This window comes from Procambarus clarkii, chromosome 8, assembly GCF_040958095.1.
Source record: "Procambarus clarkii isolate CNS0578487 chromosome 8, FALCON_Pclarkii_2.0, whole genome shotgun sequence".
Classification (NCBI taxonomy): Eukaryota; Metazoa; Arthropoda; class Malacostraca; order Decapoda; family Cambaridae; genus Procambarus; species Procambarus clarkii.
Window position 1 is genome coordinate 48,102,630 of NC_091157.1, and position 23,329 is coordinate 48,125,958.

The 23,329-nt window shown below is 38.1% G+C and overlaps 1 protein-coding gene across 1 annotated transcript in view; it reads right to left on the bottom strand.

The window, feature by feature from the left end:
• The window catches only part of LOC138361153 (uncharacterized), a 36,621-nt gene extending 28,787 nt beyond the window's left edge, over positions 1-7,834 (bottom strand). Inside the window, exons 1-2 of the mRNA XM_069320596.1 lie at positions 7,701-7,834; positions 6,602-6,740 (exon numbers count right to left, since the gene is read on the bottom strand). Of these exons, the coding sequence (XP_069176697.1) occupies positions 6,602-6,740; positions 7,701-7,834 (273 nt within the window). The remainder of the gene's footprint in view (positions 1-6,601; positions 6,741-7,700) is intronic.
• Between the last annotated feature and the right edge of the window lie 15,495 nt (positions 7,835-23,329).

Consider the following 23,329-nt stretch of genomic DNA (forward strand, 5'->3'; position numbering starts at 1 on the left):
TATCCTGGTAGGTAGTTAACCCTGGTCGTTAACCATGGTAGTTTATAACTGAGATTTACCCCTGATACTTTATTCAGATATCATACCTGATATATATATATATATATATATATATATATATATATATATATATATATATATATATATATATATATATATATATATGTCTCGCATATAGTCCTGGGGACCATTCAGTCGCATATAGTCCTGGGGACCATTCAGGCTTGTTCGCATATATATATATATATATATATATATATATATATATATATATATATATATATATATATATATATATATATATATATATATATTTTTTATAAATTTGTGAGGGTACCACCTATTATATATATATATATATATATATATATATATATATATATATATATATATATATATATATATATACACACATACAAATAATATTTTTTTAATGTTCCTCGATTATCGTACTACCAGTAATGGAGATACGAACCCTGAAGGTCAGGGGCTTTGAGGAGGAAGAGGTGGTTATATGGGGCTGGGAGAGATGAGAGGGGGAAGGGGGGAGGAAGGGGCACCAGGACCCATTTCAACCTCTGGGACAGTTCCCACGCTATCAAGAGCTCTCCATATGACCGTTCTCCAATCCAGTCCATTTGTTATCATGTCTACAGCTGTATTCCCATTTGTTTTTGCATTTTATGGTATTCATTCGCTATACAGCAGCATACTAACGGGGGTGTTTATTGTTCTCCTTGTCGGGGTCGCGCAGTACAGAAACCAACCAATAGCGGGGTCTTAATTGCTTAATAAATGGGTCGTAATTGGATATCAGCATAATAGGCCAGCATGGCCGGGTGTGGCTCGTAGACGGCCTGTGATTGGACAGGTGATTTGATTGACGGAATTATCTAATTTTGTCTAATTGCCTCGTCTAATTTTGACCCAAGAGTCGTACAAGAGAATGGGTACTCGCTGATGGGATCTTCAAGAAGGGTCGGCTGTTTGAAGCGTCGCTTTTAAGATGTTTGGGAAATGGGAGAAATGGGAGACCATATGATAAATTATATACAAGTAACACTCATGAAGATCACGCTGCGCAATGCGTCTTCAAATTAAATTTTCCTGTAAAGGACTGATTCTTAATACAAAAAAATTATAACCCATTTTTTTTATAAGACATTCTTAACAATGCCATATTTTATTATTAATGAATCTTCTTTAATTCGAATTTTCACACAGACCAGGCGACTATAAGACAGTTTCACATCACTAATACAAATGCTTACTAGTTTATAAAGATTTGAATCGTCAATTGATCCAGTGTTAAAAAGTAGGCTTTGAGGTTGAGGTAAATATTAACCTCAAGATATTTAACCTACCAATAAGAAAATTTTATAGTCTTGAATATTTGTTTAGTTTGTTGAACAATGTTTGAGATGATGACTGAGTCTACTGCAAGGTGATTGGTCGACTGTGATATATATATACTTACGGATTATTGCCGAATCTGTTCCGTAATAGTCTAACTTACCACTAATAGAGCCAACTTACGATCTACGCGTAAGTTGGAGTCTTATAAACCACTTTACGACCCTACATAATCTGCCATATAAACTCTACATAATCTGCCATATAAACTCTATATATTCTGCCATATAAACTCTATATAATCTGCCATAAAACTCTACACAATCTGCCATATAAACTCTATATAATCTGCCATAAAACTCTACACAATCTGCCATATAAACTCTATATAATCTGCCATATAAACTCTACATAATCTGCCATATAAACTCTATATAATCTTCCATATAAACTCTACATAAGCTGCCATATAAACTCTATATAATCTGCCATATAAACTAGATTTTCAAATCATACGAATGTTTGCTTCCTCTCTCGTATAGGGGAACTATATCTGCTGACTAAAGCGATGATGGGATCTCTCCTGTGTTCACTCTTCTCCACTCTACGCTGAGTACTTGTACTTTAGACTTTGCACTCTCGCTCACTTTGCACTAGTGTGTGTGTGCCAGCGTGAATTTATAACGATTTTAACTAGATTTTAACAAGTTTATTAGATTATTGGTTCTCGTTGTCATTGAAGTGTATTTCCACCTGAAGATTGACTCAGATATCTGGAGAAGTTGGGCATATTAGCAACAATTGATGCCACTTGTTCCAAATCCATTAAAAATGTACTTATGTGTGCAAATCACGAAGAAATTAACGCGTGATGAACAATGTGACAATGTCAGACCACGAAGGAAGGATTAAGACAGGAGTTTCCTGAAGTGGTTTCCTATTTAATAATACATCTTCAGAAGAATCTTATGTACTTATATATATATATATATATATATATATATATATATATATATATATATATATATATATATATATATATATATATATATATATATATATATATATATGTCGTACCTAGTAGCCAGAATGCACTTCTATGCCTACTATGCAAGGCCTGATTTGCCTAATAAGCCAAGTTTTTATGAATTAATTGGTTTTCGACTACCTAACCTACCTAACACAACCTAACCTAACTTTTTCGGCTACCTAACCTAACCTGACCTATAAAGATAGGTTAGGTTAGGTTAGGTAGGGTTGGTTAGGTTCGGTCATATATCTACGTTATTTTTAACTCCAATAAAAAAAAATTGACCTCATACGTAATGAAATGGGTAGCTTTATCATTTCATAAGAAAAAAATTAGGGAAAATATATTAATTCGGGAAAACTTGGCTTATTAGGCAAATCGGGCCTTTCATAGTAGGCCGAGAAGTGCGTTCTGGCTACTAGGTACGACATATATATATATATATATATATATATATGTATATATATATATGTCGTACCTAATAGCCAGAACGCACTTCTCAGCCTACTATTCAAGGCCCGATTTGCCTAATAAGCCAAGTTTTCATGAATTAATGTTTTTTCGTCTACCTAACCTACCTAACCTAACCTAACCTAGCTTTTTTTGGCTACCTAACCTAACCTTACCTATAAATATAGGTTAGGTTAGGTTAGGTAGGGTTGGTTAGGTTCGGTCATATATCTACGTTAATTTTTACTCCAATAAAAAAAAATTGACCTCATACATAGAGAAAAGGGTTGCTTTATCATTTCATAAGAAAAAAATTATAGTAAATATATTAATTCATGAAAACTTGGCTTATTAGGCAAATCGGGCCTTGAATAGTAGGCTGAGAAGTGAGTTCTGGCTATTAGGTACGACATATATATATATATATATATATATATATATATATATATATATATATATATATATATATATATATATATGCAACAACGAATACAAAAACTGATCCAAGTATGGGAAAAACCACATGTGAAAAAAAGAGAATGCTAAACGCGTTTTTTTCGGCTCAATCCGCCTTCATCAGAACATTTTAGAATCTCTAAAATGCTCCGATGAAGGCGAATTGAGTCGAAAACGCCTTTAGCATTCTCTATTTTCCACTTGTGGTTTTTCAGCATATATAAATATAATTATTGCTTAAATTATTTTTGTCCAAACCCCCCCTTTAGAGTATCAATATTATGTACACTTTATCATAGCTATTAGTAAATCTTTGATATATTAAAAAGTTTTAATGCAACATATGATATTAAAATATCTTAAGGCATGAGACATCTTTGCCATGATCTCTGTAAATGCAAAACTGTGTATTTGTGTATAAACGCATTTTCTTTTGTGCAAGGGGTATATTAGACTTGTATTTTATGTTGCATAGTGGTCATTTAATGTTAGTTATTAACGATTATCAATGTATTAATTTTAACAATTTTAAATTCAAACACAGACACATTGACAAAGATAACTAGACAAATCATAGCATATAACAACACATTGCAATGATAGACGCAATCTGAGCGTCACACCTTATCTTCTTGCAATATCATAAGCCAAAAAATTATATAAAAATCAAAAGTGTACTGAGATTTAACAGAAAAAAAACAGTTTTTTTTCGTAATTTCGTTAATTCTTTTCTCAAAATTAAAGGAAAATCATAATTGTTCTCGCACAGGACGTTTTTCAGTCTCCCAACGTGTTGAAAAATACGGGAAAAAATATTCATTAATTGCGCATCTAACTCTGATGATCCTTAATTAAAGGTGATAAAAATAAATAAGAAAAATCATTATTGCTTGAGGTGAAACTGTAACTGGAGGAGAGAGAGAGAGAGAGAGATTGATGGGGCGCTGTCCCTTGTATGGTGGTGATGGTGTGGTGATGGTATGGTGATGGTGGGGATGGGGATGGTATACCTGTTTGATGGGGTTCTGGGAGTTCTTCTACTCCCCAAATGGTGATGGTGGTGTGGTGATGGTATGGTGATAGTGGTGATGGTATATCTGTTTGATGGGGTTTCTGGGAGTTCTTCTACTCCCCCAAATGGTGATGGTGGTGTGGTGGTGGGTATGGTGATGGTGTGGTGATGGTATGGTGATGGTCGTGATGGTATACCTGTTTGATGGGGGTTCTGGGAGTTCTTCTACTCCCCCAAATGGTGATGGTGGTGTGGTGGTGGGTATGGTGATGGTGTGGTGATGGTGGTGTGGTGGTGGGTATGGTGATGGTGTGGTGATGATATAGTGATGGTGGTGATGGTATACCTGTTTGATGGGAGTTCTGGGAGTTCTTCTACTCCCCCAAATGGTGATGGTGGTGTCGGTATGACGACGGTATGGTGAAGCTGATAGTGATGCTCGTAACAGTATTGTGGTGACAGTATGGTTGTGATGGTGACAAAAAGAGTGATACTGATGACGGTACACTGATGATATTATGTTATGGTGATGTGACAGTGATGATTCAGATGATTCAGAGCCACTTGTCAGGGTATGGTGCGTTCCAACATCAGGTCTGCAGCTGATGACATTACTCATGTTTCTCATCACAAATCCTCTTGAAATTGCTCATTGAAATTCATCTCGACAAACTCTTTTCAGTATAATATTCCAGTTGTTGGGAACGTTGACACTAATGAGGTGTCTGCTGGCATCCCTGAGGCACATCACAGCTTCCTCCTCTGTTCAGCAGTTTCTGCTCTCTCGTATTTTGATCATGGCGTCTTTGTCTGCTCTGGCAATTCCCTGTTAATATCTTATATGTTATAATATCGATCCTGTTTCCTCTTGCTTCCAGATGTGTCTTCTCTGTCTCTATTTCTCTCTCTCTCTCTCTCTCTCTCTCTCTCTCTCTCTCTCTCTCTCTCTCTCTCTCTCTCTCTCTCTCTCTCTCTCTCTCTCTCTCTTTAGGGATCCTCAGGTGCCTGCATTGCAATTGCATGTTAACAATGCAGCTTTCTTAATTTCTGCTGGAGGGAGTTGTTTCCGTTGCAACCTATACTGCCTCCGTCGTCCTTTCCATCCTTCTTCCATTCTCATCAATTCCCGCCTCTCTGATTTGTCTACTCTCACTATTACATTCTGTTTCCTACCTGAACGGTATCCCTTCATCTGCCCGTTTGTTCTGAAATATGCATAGGAACTTATTTTGCGGGACAGAATCAGATGTTTTCTGACAATCAAGGAATACACAATCAATCTATCTATCCCCCTTTTTAATAAGTGTTTAAGCCTCTCTGAGAGATTAGTTAGACATAATTGTCTAACAATTAGACGTCAGACACTAATTCGTTAGACACTTATTGCTTTCAAGTCACTAATCACTATGAGTCTCAAGCCTATTTGATCTAATATCTTAACTTTTCATTGTCATTTCCTGCATGTCTTACATTCATATCAGTACACAGAAAACTCACCTTAACATGATATATCAAAGCACAAATTCACAGGAGTTTGGGAGTGTTCCCGCTTCTGAGAACACCAGACGCACAGGTTCGATCCCTCTACAGGGCTCCTATGGATTTGTTCATTCATATCAGAAATTAATATTCATGTACCATTCATCACACTAGTTTTCATACATAATGACACGTGTGTCGTGATGAACCAGCAGAAATTAGCATTTTTGTTGTATTCAATTTGGACAAATCGTAAAAAGTTTCTATAATGATGTTAATAAATCTTAACCTAACCATCTTAGGCCTAAAACACGGTATCTGAGGCCTATCAAATAGTACAAAATGTGACGTACTAACGGCTCCATTCCTACATATTGATACGAATGACCACATAGTGGCAAAAAAGTAATATAAAAAAAGGACGTAGATTTGTCTTCCTTTCTATTGTCTGTGTCGATTTTTGTGGGTAATTTACTACACAATTCCTTATTCATGTCAATTATGTCACCCAAGAAAATTGTCGATCCCTAGAACGATTCTAGACCGTTGGTTATGGAATGATGGCGATGTGGTCTTCGTTATAGAGTCGTGCCTCGTCTGGGCTGTGTGTGTGTTTACCTCGTCTGGGTCAAGCGAGCTAGTTCCCGACGGTATCCATGGATCTCCTCGTACAGTATATCATGACTGGTATATCATGTTATACTGTATAATATCTCATGTGATTATACTTTCATTTCATATGCGTCTTAACGCATATCTGTTTGACCCATATCGGCTACAATGTAATTTTTCTGATGTGAAGCAAGTATGTGATCACTTACCACAAATTCAAACCGGTTTTCTTCCTTAAATAAACCACCGCAGATCTTGTGATATCTTTTATCACAAATAGGAAATGTGTGATAAACAAATTTTATCACCCGAGGAACTGAATATTTACTGCACTGCAGGATTGCCTGTCTGCCCACATGTGACATGGAAAGTCACATGTGCAATGGTTGTCAATGTGGCAATTGATGCCTTGTTGCAATAAGATATTTTTCTGTATTTTTCAGGATAAATATCATGTAATAATCCGTGTGAGATGTGTGGTACAGTGTGGTACAGTGTGGTACAGTGTGGTACAGTATCCCATGCATTTCTATGCTGTTAAAACATATTACTACAGACACTATTACTTATCACTATTGTGTAATCATCTGTTTTATATCGAAATCGTTTTTTGTTAGTCGAAGGTATATGTGATATCATTTTATGGAAATTGTGCGATTTGTTTTGTGCGTTTTATGAAAATTGTGTAATTTTTGCTTCACTAAGAAGTATTTTGTAACAAATTAAGTAACTAAAATTACCTTTATTGGAAATTGTTCTGCTAGAAAAATATTCAATTCTTAGGGAAGAGTTGATTACCCGAACGTATTTTACTGAAGTGTTTTGCCTATTATTCGTAACATCAACTCTCAATTATTGTACTCACCTAATTGTGCTTGCGGGGGGGGGGGGGGTTGAGCTCTGGCTCTTTGGTCCCGCCTCTCAACTGTCAATCAACAGGTGTGCAGGTTCCTGAGCCAATTAGGGCTCTATCACATCTACATATTGTCTGTTTCGTTGTACAGATTGTTCTACCAGTATAACTAGATATAATGATACACACGTCAGGTATACTCATTATACATTGACATACTAGGTTTTTACACTGCAGGAACTCTTTGCGCTCCAGATATATCCCCTATACACCAGTATACCATAAACTATACACCAGTATACTATAAACCAGTATACGTTATATACTGTAAACATTTCAACAACTGTGGATGAAACTTTTTCTCTCTATGGTCATTATAATGCTTGAAATATTTCCGACATATATAATATGTTATATTGACACCATATAGCATGTATACTTTTGACACAACTCACACTGCAGGGTTGACACTGTTGACACCACTTAAATTGTTGGCACCATTTGCACTTTTGTTACCACTTACACTGTTGGCATCACTTAAACGATTGACATCACTTAAATCGTTGGCACTACCACTGCCCTTGCTCATTCAAAGTCATGATAACCATAATGAGTTGATAACTAAGTGGTGATGAGTTATCACAATCATTTAAGTATTTTAATCTTGATCTCACACTAATCCATCAGCTTTATTAATAAACGAGTAATTGTTCTATAATATTCTTCAATACAGAAAAAAATATTCACCCTATAGACGTGGTGGAAATCTAAAGTAATTTGACCAGACTATTTAGACGGTTCTGTCGATTCTTGGACAGATTAGATTAATCCCGTCACATCCACACTCGGACGGATTTCCGACAGAATTATCATTCGTTCAATGGTCATTAATGAGAACACTGAGATACACAGCCGATAATTATATGTCTTTAGGGCTAAAAATATACCTTAATGGGTTTTTGCATCGTTAATAGAACTGCAATCTTGCCCTGTTCTAATCTCGTTTAGTTTTTGTTCAACTAATTGCAAGGGCAAGCGGGCAATTCCCAGACCCAACATGATCGCCCTGTAATCAGGAAATGGCCTTCCGCGATGTGTAATTAATTTTCCAATCAGTCCAAAGAAATTCTAATTTAACTTGAATTAGGCAGGCTTCTAAAGGAAATTAATTTAAAAAATTGCAGTTTTTTCCTTTCGTGTGTGTGTGTGTGTGTTGATGTATCATTATGAGTAATGGTCCGTGTTAATGAGTAATAGTCCGTGTTTATGAGTATTATGAGTAATGAGTTCGTGATTATGAGTAATAAGTATGTGATTATGAGTAAAAAGTCCGTGTTTATGTGTAATAAGTACGTGATTATGAGTAAAAAGTCCGTGATTATGAGTAATAAGTACGTGATTATTAGTGAAAAGTCCGTGATTATGAGTTCCGGTCCGTGTTTCGCTAATACGTTTTACGAATTACGAATATACGAAATACGAATTAGTGAAATAGGCTGGAGTTTCGCCGGTAAATCTGCGAACCCAACATTTTCAATTTAATGGAAAATTCGGTTGACGACGGAGTTTAGAACCGTATATTCAACCGATGGCCTGTCCTGTCAGATGTCTAATCTCATCTGTCTGTCAACCGACCAGCTGTTCCCTCAGGTGTGGCTGTCACACCTGTCTATACCTGCCTAAGTTACACATAAATATGTAACATTCTGGGAAACACTGGCTTGTGAGCATAGGTTAGAGTATCATTATTTAGGCAAGCAATATTATTTAATTTATTATTATTATATGTGTCTTTTAAGCCATGTGTGAGCACTTTTACATTCAGAGGAACATCATTGTAATGGAGTTCTGTTCTTTTAGACTAAACTTTAATTAATGTCTTAGAGCTGATTCCTGTTGCTAAAATGTAACACTTGAGTTCAAGAGCTCAAGAGTGCGTTGTTTACAAGTTAATTTTGTCTAGTTTAAGTTGTTTACAAGATCTTTTACGTCTTTTGAAAAGGGTTCGTTGTCTTTTTAGGTGATATTGATTTATATAGATTTTTTTTATAGTTTTTTATGGATGTTATTGAGTAAAGGTTTTGCTAAATAATCTACTTATTATCTACCACTGATGAAGGTGTATTATTTCCGCCTCATTTGTAAGTATGGAAAATATACGAAGTAGATGCATCTTTATCTCTCAACCGGATCTCTTTTTCCCCACTTCCCCACTATTCACCCTTTACCCACTTGTCCCCACCATCTTGGTCCCCTTAGTGGACCAAGAGTGGAGCCGGTCGGCCGAGCGGACAGAACTCTGGACTTGTGATCTTGTGGTCCCGGGTTCGATCCCGGGCGCCGGCGAGGAACAATGGGCGAGGAACAATGGGCAGAGTTCTTTTTTCACCCTATGCCCCTGTTACCTAGCAGTAAAATAGGTACCTGGGTGTTAGTCAGCTGTCACGGGCTGCTTCCTGGGGGTGGAGGCCTGGTCGAGGACCGTGCCGCGGGGACACTAAAGCCCCGAAATCATCTCAAGATAACCTCAAGATAACCCTATTTTGTCCCACCCCTCGTCTTCCACTCTCTTCATTACCTCGTCTCCCCTTCTCCCAGGAAATATATTAAGAAGCACTGAAACAACTCAATCGGTCTCAGGAAATATATTACGATTACTAAAAACTTTAGGGGAATCATACCAAATATTTCACAAGCGACTCCAGGAAAATCGCATGGAGGGGTCTCTATAAACGCTTATATTAATATCAAAGCATTTATCTAAGGCCAACCCCAACCTACCTATGGCCGTCCTACACCTCAGACCATTCCCCCTGCAAATTTGGGTGAGGCTAACCCCATGTCTCTGGCCTGCAACTTAGGACAAACAAAGTACAGTCGGGTTCGTTCTCGACTCACAATCGGGAATTCTGTGTTCGAATCCCGGGAGGGACAACAATTATTGGACGCGTTTCCTATCACCTAATGGTCCCCCTGGCAGTAAACAGGCACCCAGGAGCTAGTCAGCTTGTTAAAGGATTGCATTCTGGGAAAGGGGGGTCAGTAGTTCGCCCTTGGAGGGGGGGAGGGACTCGTCCATATAAGCCTAACATATATATATACACTGGCTGCCTGTCCCCCGACAAAATAATTGATTAATATTATTATTATTATAATTACTATTATATTAATACTAATATATACATTAGTATATATAATATACATTAGTATTATTATACTACTATAATAATACTAATATATATTATTAACACATTATATGTGTTATACACATATTTCCCAATTAAATTATTTACCTTTAAAACCTTATATTAACTACCTCTCATACAATAAGTAATTGCAGAATATATATATATATATATATATATATATATATATATATATATATATATATATATATATATATATATATATATATATATATATATATATATATATATATATATATTAGTATATTTTGGTAGCAGTCTTTCCTGTAGACATATTTTATTAAATATGACCGAAAAAGTAAGATTAATAATTCTAACACGAATTTTCTCAATCTTTCGTACATTATGCTTCACTGTTGGAGGTAAATCAAAAATCACTTCTCCAAAATTCATTTTTATTTCTAGTCTGACGCGACACGGGCGCGTTTCGTAAAACTTATTACATTTTCAAAGACTTCACAAATACACAACTGATTAGAACTTGCATTTCCCTGATTTTATATCTACATTTGAGTGAGGTGGGAAGGGTGATGTGGCATTACATTTGAGTGAGGTGGGAAGGATGATGTGGCATTAGAGGATATTAATAGGGTATTAAAAGTATCAACACAAGACAGAACACGAAACAATGGATATTGAATAGAAGTGTTTGTAGAAAGCCTATTGGTCCATATTTCTTGATGCTTCTATATTGGAGCGGAGTCTTGAGGTGGGTAGAATATAGTTGTGCAATAATTGGCTGTTGATTGCTGGTGTTGACTTCTTGATGTGTAGTGCCTCGCAAACGTCAAGCCGCCTGCTATCGCTGTATCTATCGATGATTTCTGTGTTGTTTACTAGGATTTCTCTGGCGATGGTTTGGTTATGGGAAGAGATTATATGTTCCTTAATGGAGCCCTGTTGTTTATGCATCGTTAAACGCCTAGAAAGAGATGTTGTTGTCTTGCCTATATACTGGGTTTTTTGGAGCTTACAGTCCCCAAGTGGGCATTTGAAGGCATAGACGACGTTAGTCTCTTTTAAAGCGTTCTGTTTCGTGTCTGGAGAGTTTCTCATGAGTAGGCTGGCCGTTTTTCTGGTTTTATAGTAAATCGTCAGTTGTATCCTCTGATTTTTGTCTGTAGGGATAACGTTTCTATTAACAATATCTTTCAGGACCCTTTCCTCTGTTTTATGAGCTGTGGAAAAGAAGTTCCTGTAAAATAGTCTAATAGGGGGTATAGGTGTTGTGTTAGTTGTCTCTTCGGAGGTTGCATGGCTTTTCACTTTCCTTCTTATGATGTCTTCGATGAAACCATTGGAGAAGCCGTTATTGACTAGAACCTGCCTTACCCTACAGAGTTCTTCGTCGACTTGCTTCCATTCTGAGCTGTGGCTGAGAGCACGGTCGACGTATGCGTTAACAACACTCCTCTTGTACCTGTCAGGGCAGTCGCTGTTGGCATTTAGGCACATTCCTATGTTTGTTTCCTTTGTGTAGACTGCAGTGTGGAAACCTCCGCCCTTTTCCATGACTGTTACATCTAGAAAAGGCAGCTTCCCATCCTTTTCCGTCTCGTAAGTGAAACGCAGCACGGAACTCTGCTCAAATGCCTCCTTCAGCTCCTGCAGATGTCTGACATCAGGTACCTGTGTAAAAATGTCGTCAACATACCTGCAGTATATGGCCGGTTTCAAGTTCATGTCGACTAAGACTTTTTGCTCGATGGTACCCATGTAGAAGTTTGCAAACAGGACACCTAGGGGAGAACCCATAGCGACCCCATCTACTTGCTTATACATATGCCCATCCGGGCTCAAGAAGGGTGCCTCTTTAGTACAAGCTTGGAGTAGTTTCCTCAGAATACTTTCTGGCATGTCAAGAGGAGTACAGGCTGGATCACGATACACTCTGTCGGCTATCATTCCGATTGTCTCGTCCACAGGTACGTTGGTAAACAGCGATTCTACGTCCAACGAGGCTCTTATCCCTGTGGCCCGTGCGCCCCGCAGTAAGTCCACAAATTCCTTTGGAGACTTCAGGCTGAAGGCGCAAGGAACATAAGGAGTCAGCAGGCCGTTGAGTCGCTTTGCCAATCTGTACGTGGGTGTGGGTATCTGGCTAATGATTGGCCGAAGTGGGTTTCCAGGCTTGTGCGTCTTGACATTTCCATACGCATATCCAGGTTTATATTCCCCAATGATCTTTGGCAGGTGGAGTCCGGATTTCTTGGCGTTCACAGTTTCGATCAGTTTGTTGACCTTTGCTTTTAATTCGGCTGTAGTGTCCTTCGTTACCCTTTGTGGAGTTGGAAATTCTGTTGGACGACATATTCGACCTCGAGACACAAAAGAAGGTCACTACCAAAGATACCTTACAAGCAGAACTTATTGCAGAAGGAGGAAAGAATCGAGGCAACTACAGAAGCACCATACTGTCCCCCGAGCTTAGAGCGGCAGCTAAAAGCCTTCGTGAGAACAAGGAGATAGTTGTCAGGAGAGGTGACAAGTCGCCAATATATGTCATTCTTAAAAAAGACGAATACCTGGCGAAAATGAACATCATACTCTCTGACCAAACTAAGTTCCAAAGTTTTCATGAATTAATGTTTTTTTGTCTACCTAACCTACCTAACCTAACCTAACCTAGCTTTTTTTGGCTACCTAACCTAACCTTACCTATATATATAGGTTAGGTTAGGTTAGGTAGGGTTGGTTAGGTTCGGTCATATATCTACGTTAATTTTAACTCCAATAAAAAAAAATTGACCTCATACATAGTGAAAAGGGTAGCTTTATCATTTCATAAGAAAAAAATTATAGTAAATATATTAATTCAGGAAAACTTGGCTTATTAGGCAAATCGGGCCTTGAATAGTAGGCTGAGAAGTGAGTTCTGGCTACTAGGTACGACATATATATATATATATATATATATATATATATATATAAATAGGGATTTTGCAAGCTTATACGATATCGTAGATATTCCGCCTTTAGAACCAGCACGACGTTATGCCTGCCTGCTCCTAATTACACGGATTACTGCAATTAGTGTGAATCAGGACTTTGGTGATAAATTCGGAAATTACTGAGATTTAAAAAAAAAAAAATGGCCCAGAGGTTCAACTCTGCAACACTTGTAAAGTCGAAACACCCACAAGGTGTTATGGTTGATGGTAGTTTAGGTTTGTTTAACGTTTGTTGGTGGGTGAATTTGTGTGTGTTTGTTGCTGGGTGAATTTGTGTGTGTTTGTTGGTGGGTGAATTTGTGTGTGTGTGTTGGTGGGTGAATTTGCGTGTGTTTGTTGGTGGGTGAATTTGTGTGTGTGTGTTGGTGGGTGAATTTGTGTGTGTTTGTTGCTGGGTGAATTTGCGTGTGTTTGTTGGTGGGTGAATTTGTGTGTGTTTGTTGGTGGGTGAATTTGTGTGTGTTTGTTGGTGGGTGAATTTGCGTGTGTTTGTTGGTGGGTGAATTTGTATATATATTTAAACATTTGGGCACTAAGAGCCTCGAATCACCCATCACAGATTATATATATATATATATATATATATATATATATATATATATATATATATATATATATATATATATATATATATATATATATATATATATATACATACATACAGATTCAAACATGTGACTGATATTCCACGCCACACACTAGTCAATAAAATATACTACGCCAAGAGTCAGTAAAATATACGACAAGAGAACTCACACCATCAACACACACAATAGCCAGGCTCTTGGATATACACAAGCTCACTTGCCATTATCTTCTATTTTGCTACAAAATATGTATTTGCGAGGGTAAACTCATCACTTCCGACCTGCCTCCCCAGTTCTTGGAAGCCTCTACAATATATCTCCAAGAGTCCATCCACTACTGCTGTCAGGAGACGCACTCAATTTCTCTTCAAGTATAGTAGCAACGCTACTCAATTTTGTTGACACTTTGCAACCTGTCAACAAAATGGCGTCAAATACAGCGACAAGCGAAGTGTGGAGACTTTTGTAGACAGACTGTTGAGGACTGTTGTTTCAAGTGTCAAGCTCAGGTCAAGAAACTAAGAAAGATTGATTGAAATTGATGTTAGAAGATTTATTGAAATTGATGTTAGAAGATATTTCATTTGGTAGACTGAAAGCATTACAAAGAAATTAACACAAATATATTAAATAATATTCGAAAGATATTTATAAGAAAGGAAAGAGAGGAGAAAAATGAAGAATTATATATATAATAAAGAGAGGGAGAGAGAAAATAAAAGAGCGCAATAGAAGAAAGGAAATTCTAGTATAGAGAAAGAGAGACAAAACAGGAAAGAAAAAGGAAACAATGCTTGAGTAAGAAATAGGAAGGGAAACAAGACAACAAATGGAGTGAGAGAGAGAAGGAAAAGAAAAGAGGAGTATGGGGTAAGAACAATGAAAGTAAAATGAGAGAGAGAGAGAGAGAGAGAGAGAGAGAGAGAGAGAGAGAGAGAGAGAGAGAGAGAGAGAGAGAGAGAGAGAGAGAGAGAGAGAGAGAGAGAGAGAGAGAGAGAGAGAGAGTGAGTGAGAGAGAGAGAGAGAATGATGCAAAAAGAGTGAACGAGAAAGATGGGGGGATAGATGAAGAGAATATATATCAATGAGACGAGAGGAGAGAAAGAGAGAGAGAAAAAGAGAGGGAGAAAGAACGAAAGAAAGAGAGGAGATGAGAGAGGCGACGAAGTAATTAGACACCCATACACAGTCCAGCAGAATTAGAATTAATTAAGATTTTTTTGCTGTTCTATTGTAAAAGCAATGTTGAGAATATTGCAAGTTGTATAAAGATGACCGGGACTTCTCAGTAGTGTAGATCACGTTGCTAGCCTCGTCTCACACTTGGTTATGCCACGTCGACATTCCTGACACTTGGCTAGGCCACGTCGACCTTCCTGACACTTGGTTAGGCCACATCTACCTTCCTCACACTTGGCTAGGCCACGTCGGCCTTCCTCACATTTGGCTAGGCCACGTCGACCTTCCTGACACTTGGTTAGGCCACATCTACCTTCCTCACACTTGGCTAGGCCACGTCGGCCTTCCTCACACTTGGCTAGGCCACGTCGACCTTCCTCACACTTGGCTAGGCCACGTCGACCTCCCTCACACTTGGCTAGGCCACGTCGACCTTCCTCGCACTTGGTTAGGCCACGTCGACCTTCCTCACACTTGGCTAGACCACGTCGACCTTCCTCACACTTGGCTAGGCCAGGATACCATTACTAGAACTGGCCATTTATATATCTAGCATGCATTATCAAGCCGATTTTAGTTGATTAAAAACGGGTAGATCATTCTCAATATCTCCCACGGCAACGAGTATCGTTAATGACGTGCACGATTCTCCTCAGACTGAAAGACAATCTCTCAGATTGAGAGAACTTGAGCATATCTCCCGGTCCTTCGAGGTATTCAGGAGAGTCTTGAAAGAATGCAAGGAAGACCTCTGTTGGTCACTTACGTGGAATATTTAATATTTGAAACTGGCGTTGTCCCTACTGCCTTAATCGTGGGGAAATGTATTGAAAATTTGTCAGATTTTATAAGATATTACCAAACACAATTGTTCCTGTTACATATGTACACACACAAATATACACATATATATATATCTGGGGTGTGAGTTTTCAGTTATATATATATATATATATATATATATATATATATATATATATATATATATATATATATATATATATATATACATCCATGAACTCAAAATCACAAGTGATTCAACAAGAGGCTCACAACAGTCACTATACAAGGCACTTTACATCTATGGTGAGTCACACAGTTACTAGTCTTGCTCCACACCCACCCAACTGGGCGGCAGCTTTACAGTCATGTGCTCCACACCCACCCAACTGGGCGGCAGCTTTACAGTCATGTGCTCCACACCCACCCAACTGGGCGGCAGCTTTACAGTCATGTGCTCCACACCCACCCAACTGGGCGGCAGCTTTACAGTCATGTGCGCCACACCCACCCAACTGGGCGGCAGCTTTACAGTCATGTGCAGGCTGCACCTACAGTAAATATATCTGGGATACTTCGTTAAAATTCTCGGCAGTACATCATTATGAATGAAGTACTTACACACTTCTTGGACTCCATAGATAGACTCCATCTCTGAATATCTTAGGACACATGATATCTTAGGAAACATAGGATATGATATCTTAGGACATATATTTAACTGGATCAGTCATGGCTAAAATAACGAATACATAATGGAATGAAGTCGCAGTTGATATCTTTGAGGCGAGGCGCAAGACTCCGTACACCATCGACTTTACCAGTGAAGTGATCAGAAACTTAAACAAGTTTGCGGACGACATAGAGGCAAGACGTGTAAGGAATATATAATAAAACTAATGAACTGCAAAAGACTTACATTCCAATGCTGAGCAGAAAAATGACAAATGCCATTTATCGTCGAGGAAAGCAAATGCCTCACCGTAAGGGTAGACATTGATGTTACACGTCTCATCAATAATACAATCATGGGTCAACCCGTTCTCGCACTTTCGTATAGTCAATATTGACTTATTAAATATGTGCATATGTGACATACTAAACATACTAGTTTACTTTGAAAAGCTTCATAGAAAACACCGACCTTTACCTAACCTTCTTAGTATGTTAAGATAAGCATCTTATTACTTCGTAATTACAATTATTACTTAACTTATACCTATAATAGGTTAAGTAATAATTGTAATTACGAAGCAATAAGATGCTTATCTTAACATACTAAGAAGGTTAGGTAAGGTCGGTGTTTTCTATGAAGCTTTTCTAGGTAAACTAGTATGTTAAGTATGTCACATATGCACATATTTAATAAGTCAATATTGACTATACGAAAGTGCGAGAACGGGTTGCATGGGTAGATCAAATTGTGAGAGATTTCGTAGTTAGAGATAAGTGCGACCTAAGGCCGCCTCTTCAATAGTGACCGGAAACCCACGATATATTTGTCAATATATCGATAATTATATGTCGATAAATGTTTTTATTTTAATTAGGGTTACAGTATTTCAATTACTCATCGGCTCAGTTTAGAACAAGAATCCTTTCTGACATTCGCTTATGAGTTATGAATATGCAATGTATTATGCAGCTTGTATGTTGCATGAGTCAATTCTTGGTAATTGATATCATACTCAGTCATTTCACATTTTTAACCGAGTTGTATATTATACCAAAAAACATGCTGTAATAGAATTAGCGAATAACCCTGATTGATAAACCTTACTATAATCTATGCATATGTCAAATATGTTTGAGAAATACTATGAAACCCACCAAACTAAGCAGACAGAAAGGATAGCTGTCAGTGAACAAATCCACAAGGGCCGTGACGAGGATTCGAACCTGCGTTCAAGAGCATCTCAGACGTCCAAGAGCAACCATCCTCTTGTGGATTTGTTCATTTGATGCATCACGCTATTGTGCTTTCTGTGTGTAATAGCTGTCAGTGTTAATTTTTATCGACTATAATGAAACTCCTCCGGTCGACCAAACACTTACTTTCATTACCTTTCAGCACATCTCAGAACTTTAAAAAAATCCATTGAGGTCGGCAAATGTGATCAAGAATAATAAAATATTAGCATAAGTCTTTTTAGACCATCGAAGGCATTATTGTAAACAAACTGTTTAGAAAAATTAAATTCAGAATTCGACTCAAGATTAAGAAACTTTCTGTAATGTACACTTTCTCGAATTCCGAAGATGAATTGCCATTCAGGTCTTGGTCATGTTGGTACTATTAAAAGACCTAACATCTACTTCTTTCATCGTTGTTCTTTGTTTTCAAGCAGATAGATATCCTTTCAGCCATTTTTGTATTTTTCCAATTTAAACAAGAATTATTTCATGCTAGACAATGCCAAACGTATCCTGACTGTATTTACTATTTGTGTCTGCAGAATCGATCTATTAGCTCTTGGACCCCGCCTTTCTAACCAATCCATTTTTCCTCTACTATATCTACTACATATATTTCTCTAACACACGCACACACACACATCCCCAGGAAGCAGCCCGTAACAGCTGTCTAACATCAGGTACCTATATACTGCTTGGTGAACAGTGCATGAGGGTGAAAGAAACTCTGCCCATTTGTTTCCGCCTCCGCCGGGAATCGAATCCGGGCCATTAGGACTACCAACCCCAGGTGATATCCACTGAGCCGCGAGACCCCTGTGTGTGTGTGTGTGTGTGTGTGTGTGTGTGTGTGTGTGTGTGTGTGTGTGTGTGTGTGTGTGAGTGTGTATGAATGAATGTGTGAGTGTGTGTGTGTGGTCTATGCATATATATGAGTGTATATATGTGTATGTAGAGGCATCGGTCCGTATGTGTGTGTGTGTGTGTGGGCATATATATGTATATATATATATATATATATATATATATATATATATATATATATATATATATATATATATATATATATATATATATATATATATATATATGTCGTACCTAGTAGCCAGAACTCACTTCTCAGCCTACTATGCAAGGCTCGATTTGCCTAATAAGCCAAGTTTTCATGAATTAATTGTTTTTCGACTACCTAACCTACCTAACCTAACCTAACCTAACTTTTTCGGCTACCTAACCTAACCTAACCTATAAAGATAGGTTAGGTTAGGTTAGGTAGGGTTGGATAGGTTCGGTCATATATCTACGTTAATTTTAACTCCAATAAAAAAAAATTGACCTCATACATAATGAAATGGTTAGCTTTATCATTTCATAAGAAAAAAATTAGAGAAAATATATTAATTCAGGAAAACTTGGCTTATTAGGCAAATCGGGCCTTGCATAGTAGGCTGAGAAGTGCGTTCTGGCTACTAGGTACGACATATATATATATATATATATATATATATATATATATATATATATATATATATATATATATATATATATATATATATATATATATATATGTGTGTGTGTGTGTGTGTGTGTATGCAAATAAGAGGGCTTGGTGCATCTGTGTGTATGTGCATATAACCTCACACAACCCTGACACACAGCTGGACAGATATGAAAGCTCCACTACACCACCCAACAAACACACACACACACACAAATATATTTACCTTCGCTCCACAAACCGCCTAAACAAGAAGCAGACAAACACAGCCAGGTATAATAATAACAAGTGATAAACGGGATAATTGTGAATAACGAGGAGATACGGCAGACGTAATGAGGGATAAATGATGCATAACACACGAACCAAAGTAATGAGATATGAAAGAGGAAAATAATTCTTATGTGGAAATCCTAATCTGGAATAAACAAAGGTGTGTGTCGTTGTAATGAGGAGGCTGCAGGCGGGAGGGTGTATGTTTAGGGCGGTGGTGGGCGGTGGGCGGTGAGGAGGGTGTATGTTGAGGGCGGTTGTGGGCGGTGGTGGGCGGTGAAGATTAAACTCATTCTGTGAGGCTATGAGGGTTGTCCACTCGCATCATGAGGCGGTCATGAGGCCCTCATAGCCTCCTCTGCCACGCCATCTCATCCTCCTCATGAAAATTCTCATAAACATTATGTGGTCCTAAGCACAAATATATTGTGATGAACCACCAAACAGTTAACCTTTGTATTATTGAAATGAGACAAACCCGAAATGTGTTTATATTTACAATGGTAATAAGACGTAATGTGATCACCCTAGGCCTAATTCACGTTATCTGAGGCCTAATATAGTACATATATGGACTATACTAGGCCTAGGAATATTTAAGTTTAGTTTTTAGCTTTATTTTGTCTGGACTCTCATGAAAATAGTACAAAAAGTGACTTACTAGAACTCCATTGCTACATATTGGTACGATCGACCCACATAGTTACAAAAAGTACTATCAAAACAGGAGGAGAGGTTGGCTACAGGGGCACCCCATCCCCATCCTGTGAGCGGAAGTGGGAGAGTATACAAAGCCACCCATAATCATCTTGTGAGTCGTACTGAGAATGTTTTATAGGGACCCCATACCTCTCCTGTGAGCGAGAGTGAGAAAATATACACAGGCATCCATACCCATCCTGGGAGCAGCATTAGGAAGGTTACAGAGGCACCCATACCCATCCTGTGAGCAGTATTAGGTTACAGAAGCACCTATACCCATCCTGTGAGCAGTATTAAGGTTACAGAGGTACCCATACCCATCCTATGAGCAGCATTAGGAAGGTTACAGAGGTACCCATACCCATCCTGTGAGCAGTATTAAGGTTACAGAGGTACCCATACCCATCCTGTGAGCAGTATTAAGGTTACAGAGGTACCCATACCCATCCTATGAGCAGCATTAGGAAGGTTACAGAGGTACCCATACCCATCCTGTGAGCAGTAGCGGCAAACACTGCTGTAACTCACAGAAGGCTCAGGAACTGAACCTGAAAATTCGTGTAACTAAGCAAAGGTACAGCGGTGACGAGCGCCTCGCATGCAAGACAAGCAGTGAAAAAACACGCCTGTGAATGTTACTGGAATTGTATGTGAAGTGAATGACTAAGTGAGGGATTTTCAGTTGGAATATACTGCATTTAAGTTATATTATCACAGCTCTCTCTCTCTCTCTCTCTCTCTCTCTCTCTCTCTCTCTCTCTCTCTCTCTCTCTCTCTCTCTCTCTCTCTCTCTCTCTCTCTCTCGTCTCTCTCTCGTCTCTCTCTCTCTTTCTCTCTCTCTCTCTCTCTCTCTCTCTCTCTCTCTCTCTCTCTCTCTCTCTCTCTCTCTCTCTCTCTCTCTCTCTCTCTCTCTCTCTCTCTTTCTCTCTCTCTCTCTCTCTCTCTCTCTCTCTCTCTCTCTCTCTCTCTCTCTCTCTCTTTCTCTCTCTCTCACAAATGCTTGCACCTTGACTGGAAACTTTCCCTTCTAAGTTACAACAAAAAAGAGTGCAAATGTGGTACTCTAATACTGATGGTTCTTTGATGAATTCAAAGAAAGGACTGAGGACATAACTCTTGATGTGATAACAGTTGCGGCAACTAAATTACTTTACACGATAACCAGTACATAATTTCGAAAGGGATTACAAGCTATGAGATAAGGAGGAGTTGGGGGAAGAGTTGCTAGTTAAAAGAAATGAGATTTTTTAGAAGATTTCCATGAAGGAAAGTAACCCCTAGAAAACCACATACCTTGTCAGAGTAATTGACAAATGGAATGCATTAGGCAGTGATGTGGTGGAGGCTAACTCCATTCACAGTTTTAAGTGTAGATATGATAGAGCCCAGTAGGCTCAGGAACCTGTACAACAGTTGATTGACAGTTGAGAGGCGGGACCAAAGAGCCAGAGCACAACCCCCGCAAGCACAAATAGGTGAGTACATCAGGCCGAGTGAAAAAAATGGGAAAAACTTTCATAAGTGAAAAAAAAAATCCCTAATCAGGATACTTACCACCTACTAATTTTCGACGATTCAGATATACTAATACTGAGAATTTAAGTTACATGAACTCCACCAAAAAACATTTATGGACCCCCCCTCCGTTTTGGCAGGGGTCGTGACCCCTGCTTAGTAACCCCTGGTGTAGAGGATAATTTGAACTGGTCATCATTAAAGTAACATAACCTGACTTGGGTCCGAGGTACCACTGGACCCAAACACAAAAATGTATGCCTGTCTGGTCTCACTTAAGTGAAGTCTCACTTAGGTGAGACCTCACTTCTAATATAAGGAAAATTCCTATTACCAAACAACTTAGATACAAATAACCCTTAAACATAAACAAACGACTAAAATATAAATAAAGGAAACACTATATAAAAAGTTCAAATGGCATTTATTTAAGGGAATTAATTAAACTTAAATTCTTTGCAATGTATCAAACCAATTTCATTAATCCTTTTAATCTTCGAAGCCGTTTTTGTAAAGCAAAAACGGATCCAGCTCATGGATCCGCGAGCTAGCGTTTAAGGTATTGACCACGTATTTAATTTGGCTAAATTGAATTGTGTTCCTAGCGAGCCCAAATGTGCTTGAAGATAATTTTGTCTCTAACCATTCAACTAGAATGGACAGGTGTCTGGGACTCACCAAAACGCTGGTCCGAGTCACTCAATTGCCTCAAAATTATCTACATATATATATATATATATATATATATATATATATATATATATATATATATATATATATATATATATATATATATATATGTATATATAATTCCATACTTTGCTGTTAAATAGAGCCTAGCATTATTTAGCACACCAATGGAACTAATGACTTCACTAACCACTAAATTAACAATTATTTACAGAATTTTTAATACTCTGACAGTTATAACTTTTCCGTCCATTATGAAGTGAATTAACTGTAAGTTGATAATAATTCATCAACAATTGTCTAAGATATACCGAGATAAAGTATTATCATTGATAATGTCTTCTTTATTCACAATAAAAACTAATACATACAAGCATGTTAGACAAGAGCTGCTGGTTTAATATGATTCTATAGTACATGAGCATCTTGAGATGATTTCGGGGCTTAGCGTCCCCGCGGCCCAGTCCTCTTTTTGTGTAACAACCCCCCAGCCCGTAGCAGCTGTCTAACTCCCAGGTACCTATTTACTAACTCCCAGGTACCTATTTACTGCTAGGTGAACAGAGGCTACAGCTAAAGACTGACGCCCAGTAAATCCTCTCAAGGCCAGGATACGAACCCAGGACAAAGTGCTCGTGAAATGCTTTGGTGAGTGTCTTAACCACTACACCACGAGGACTGTAAACAGGGATAAACTGTAACTATACAACACGGGGACTGTAAACAGGGATAAACTGTAACTGTACACCACGACGACTGTAAACAGACGGGGATGAACAGGAATACTCC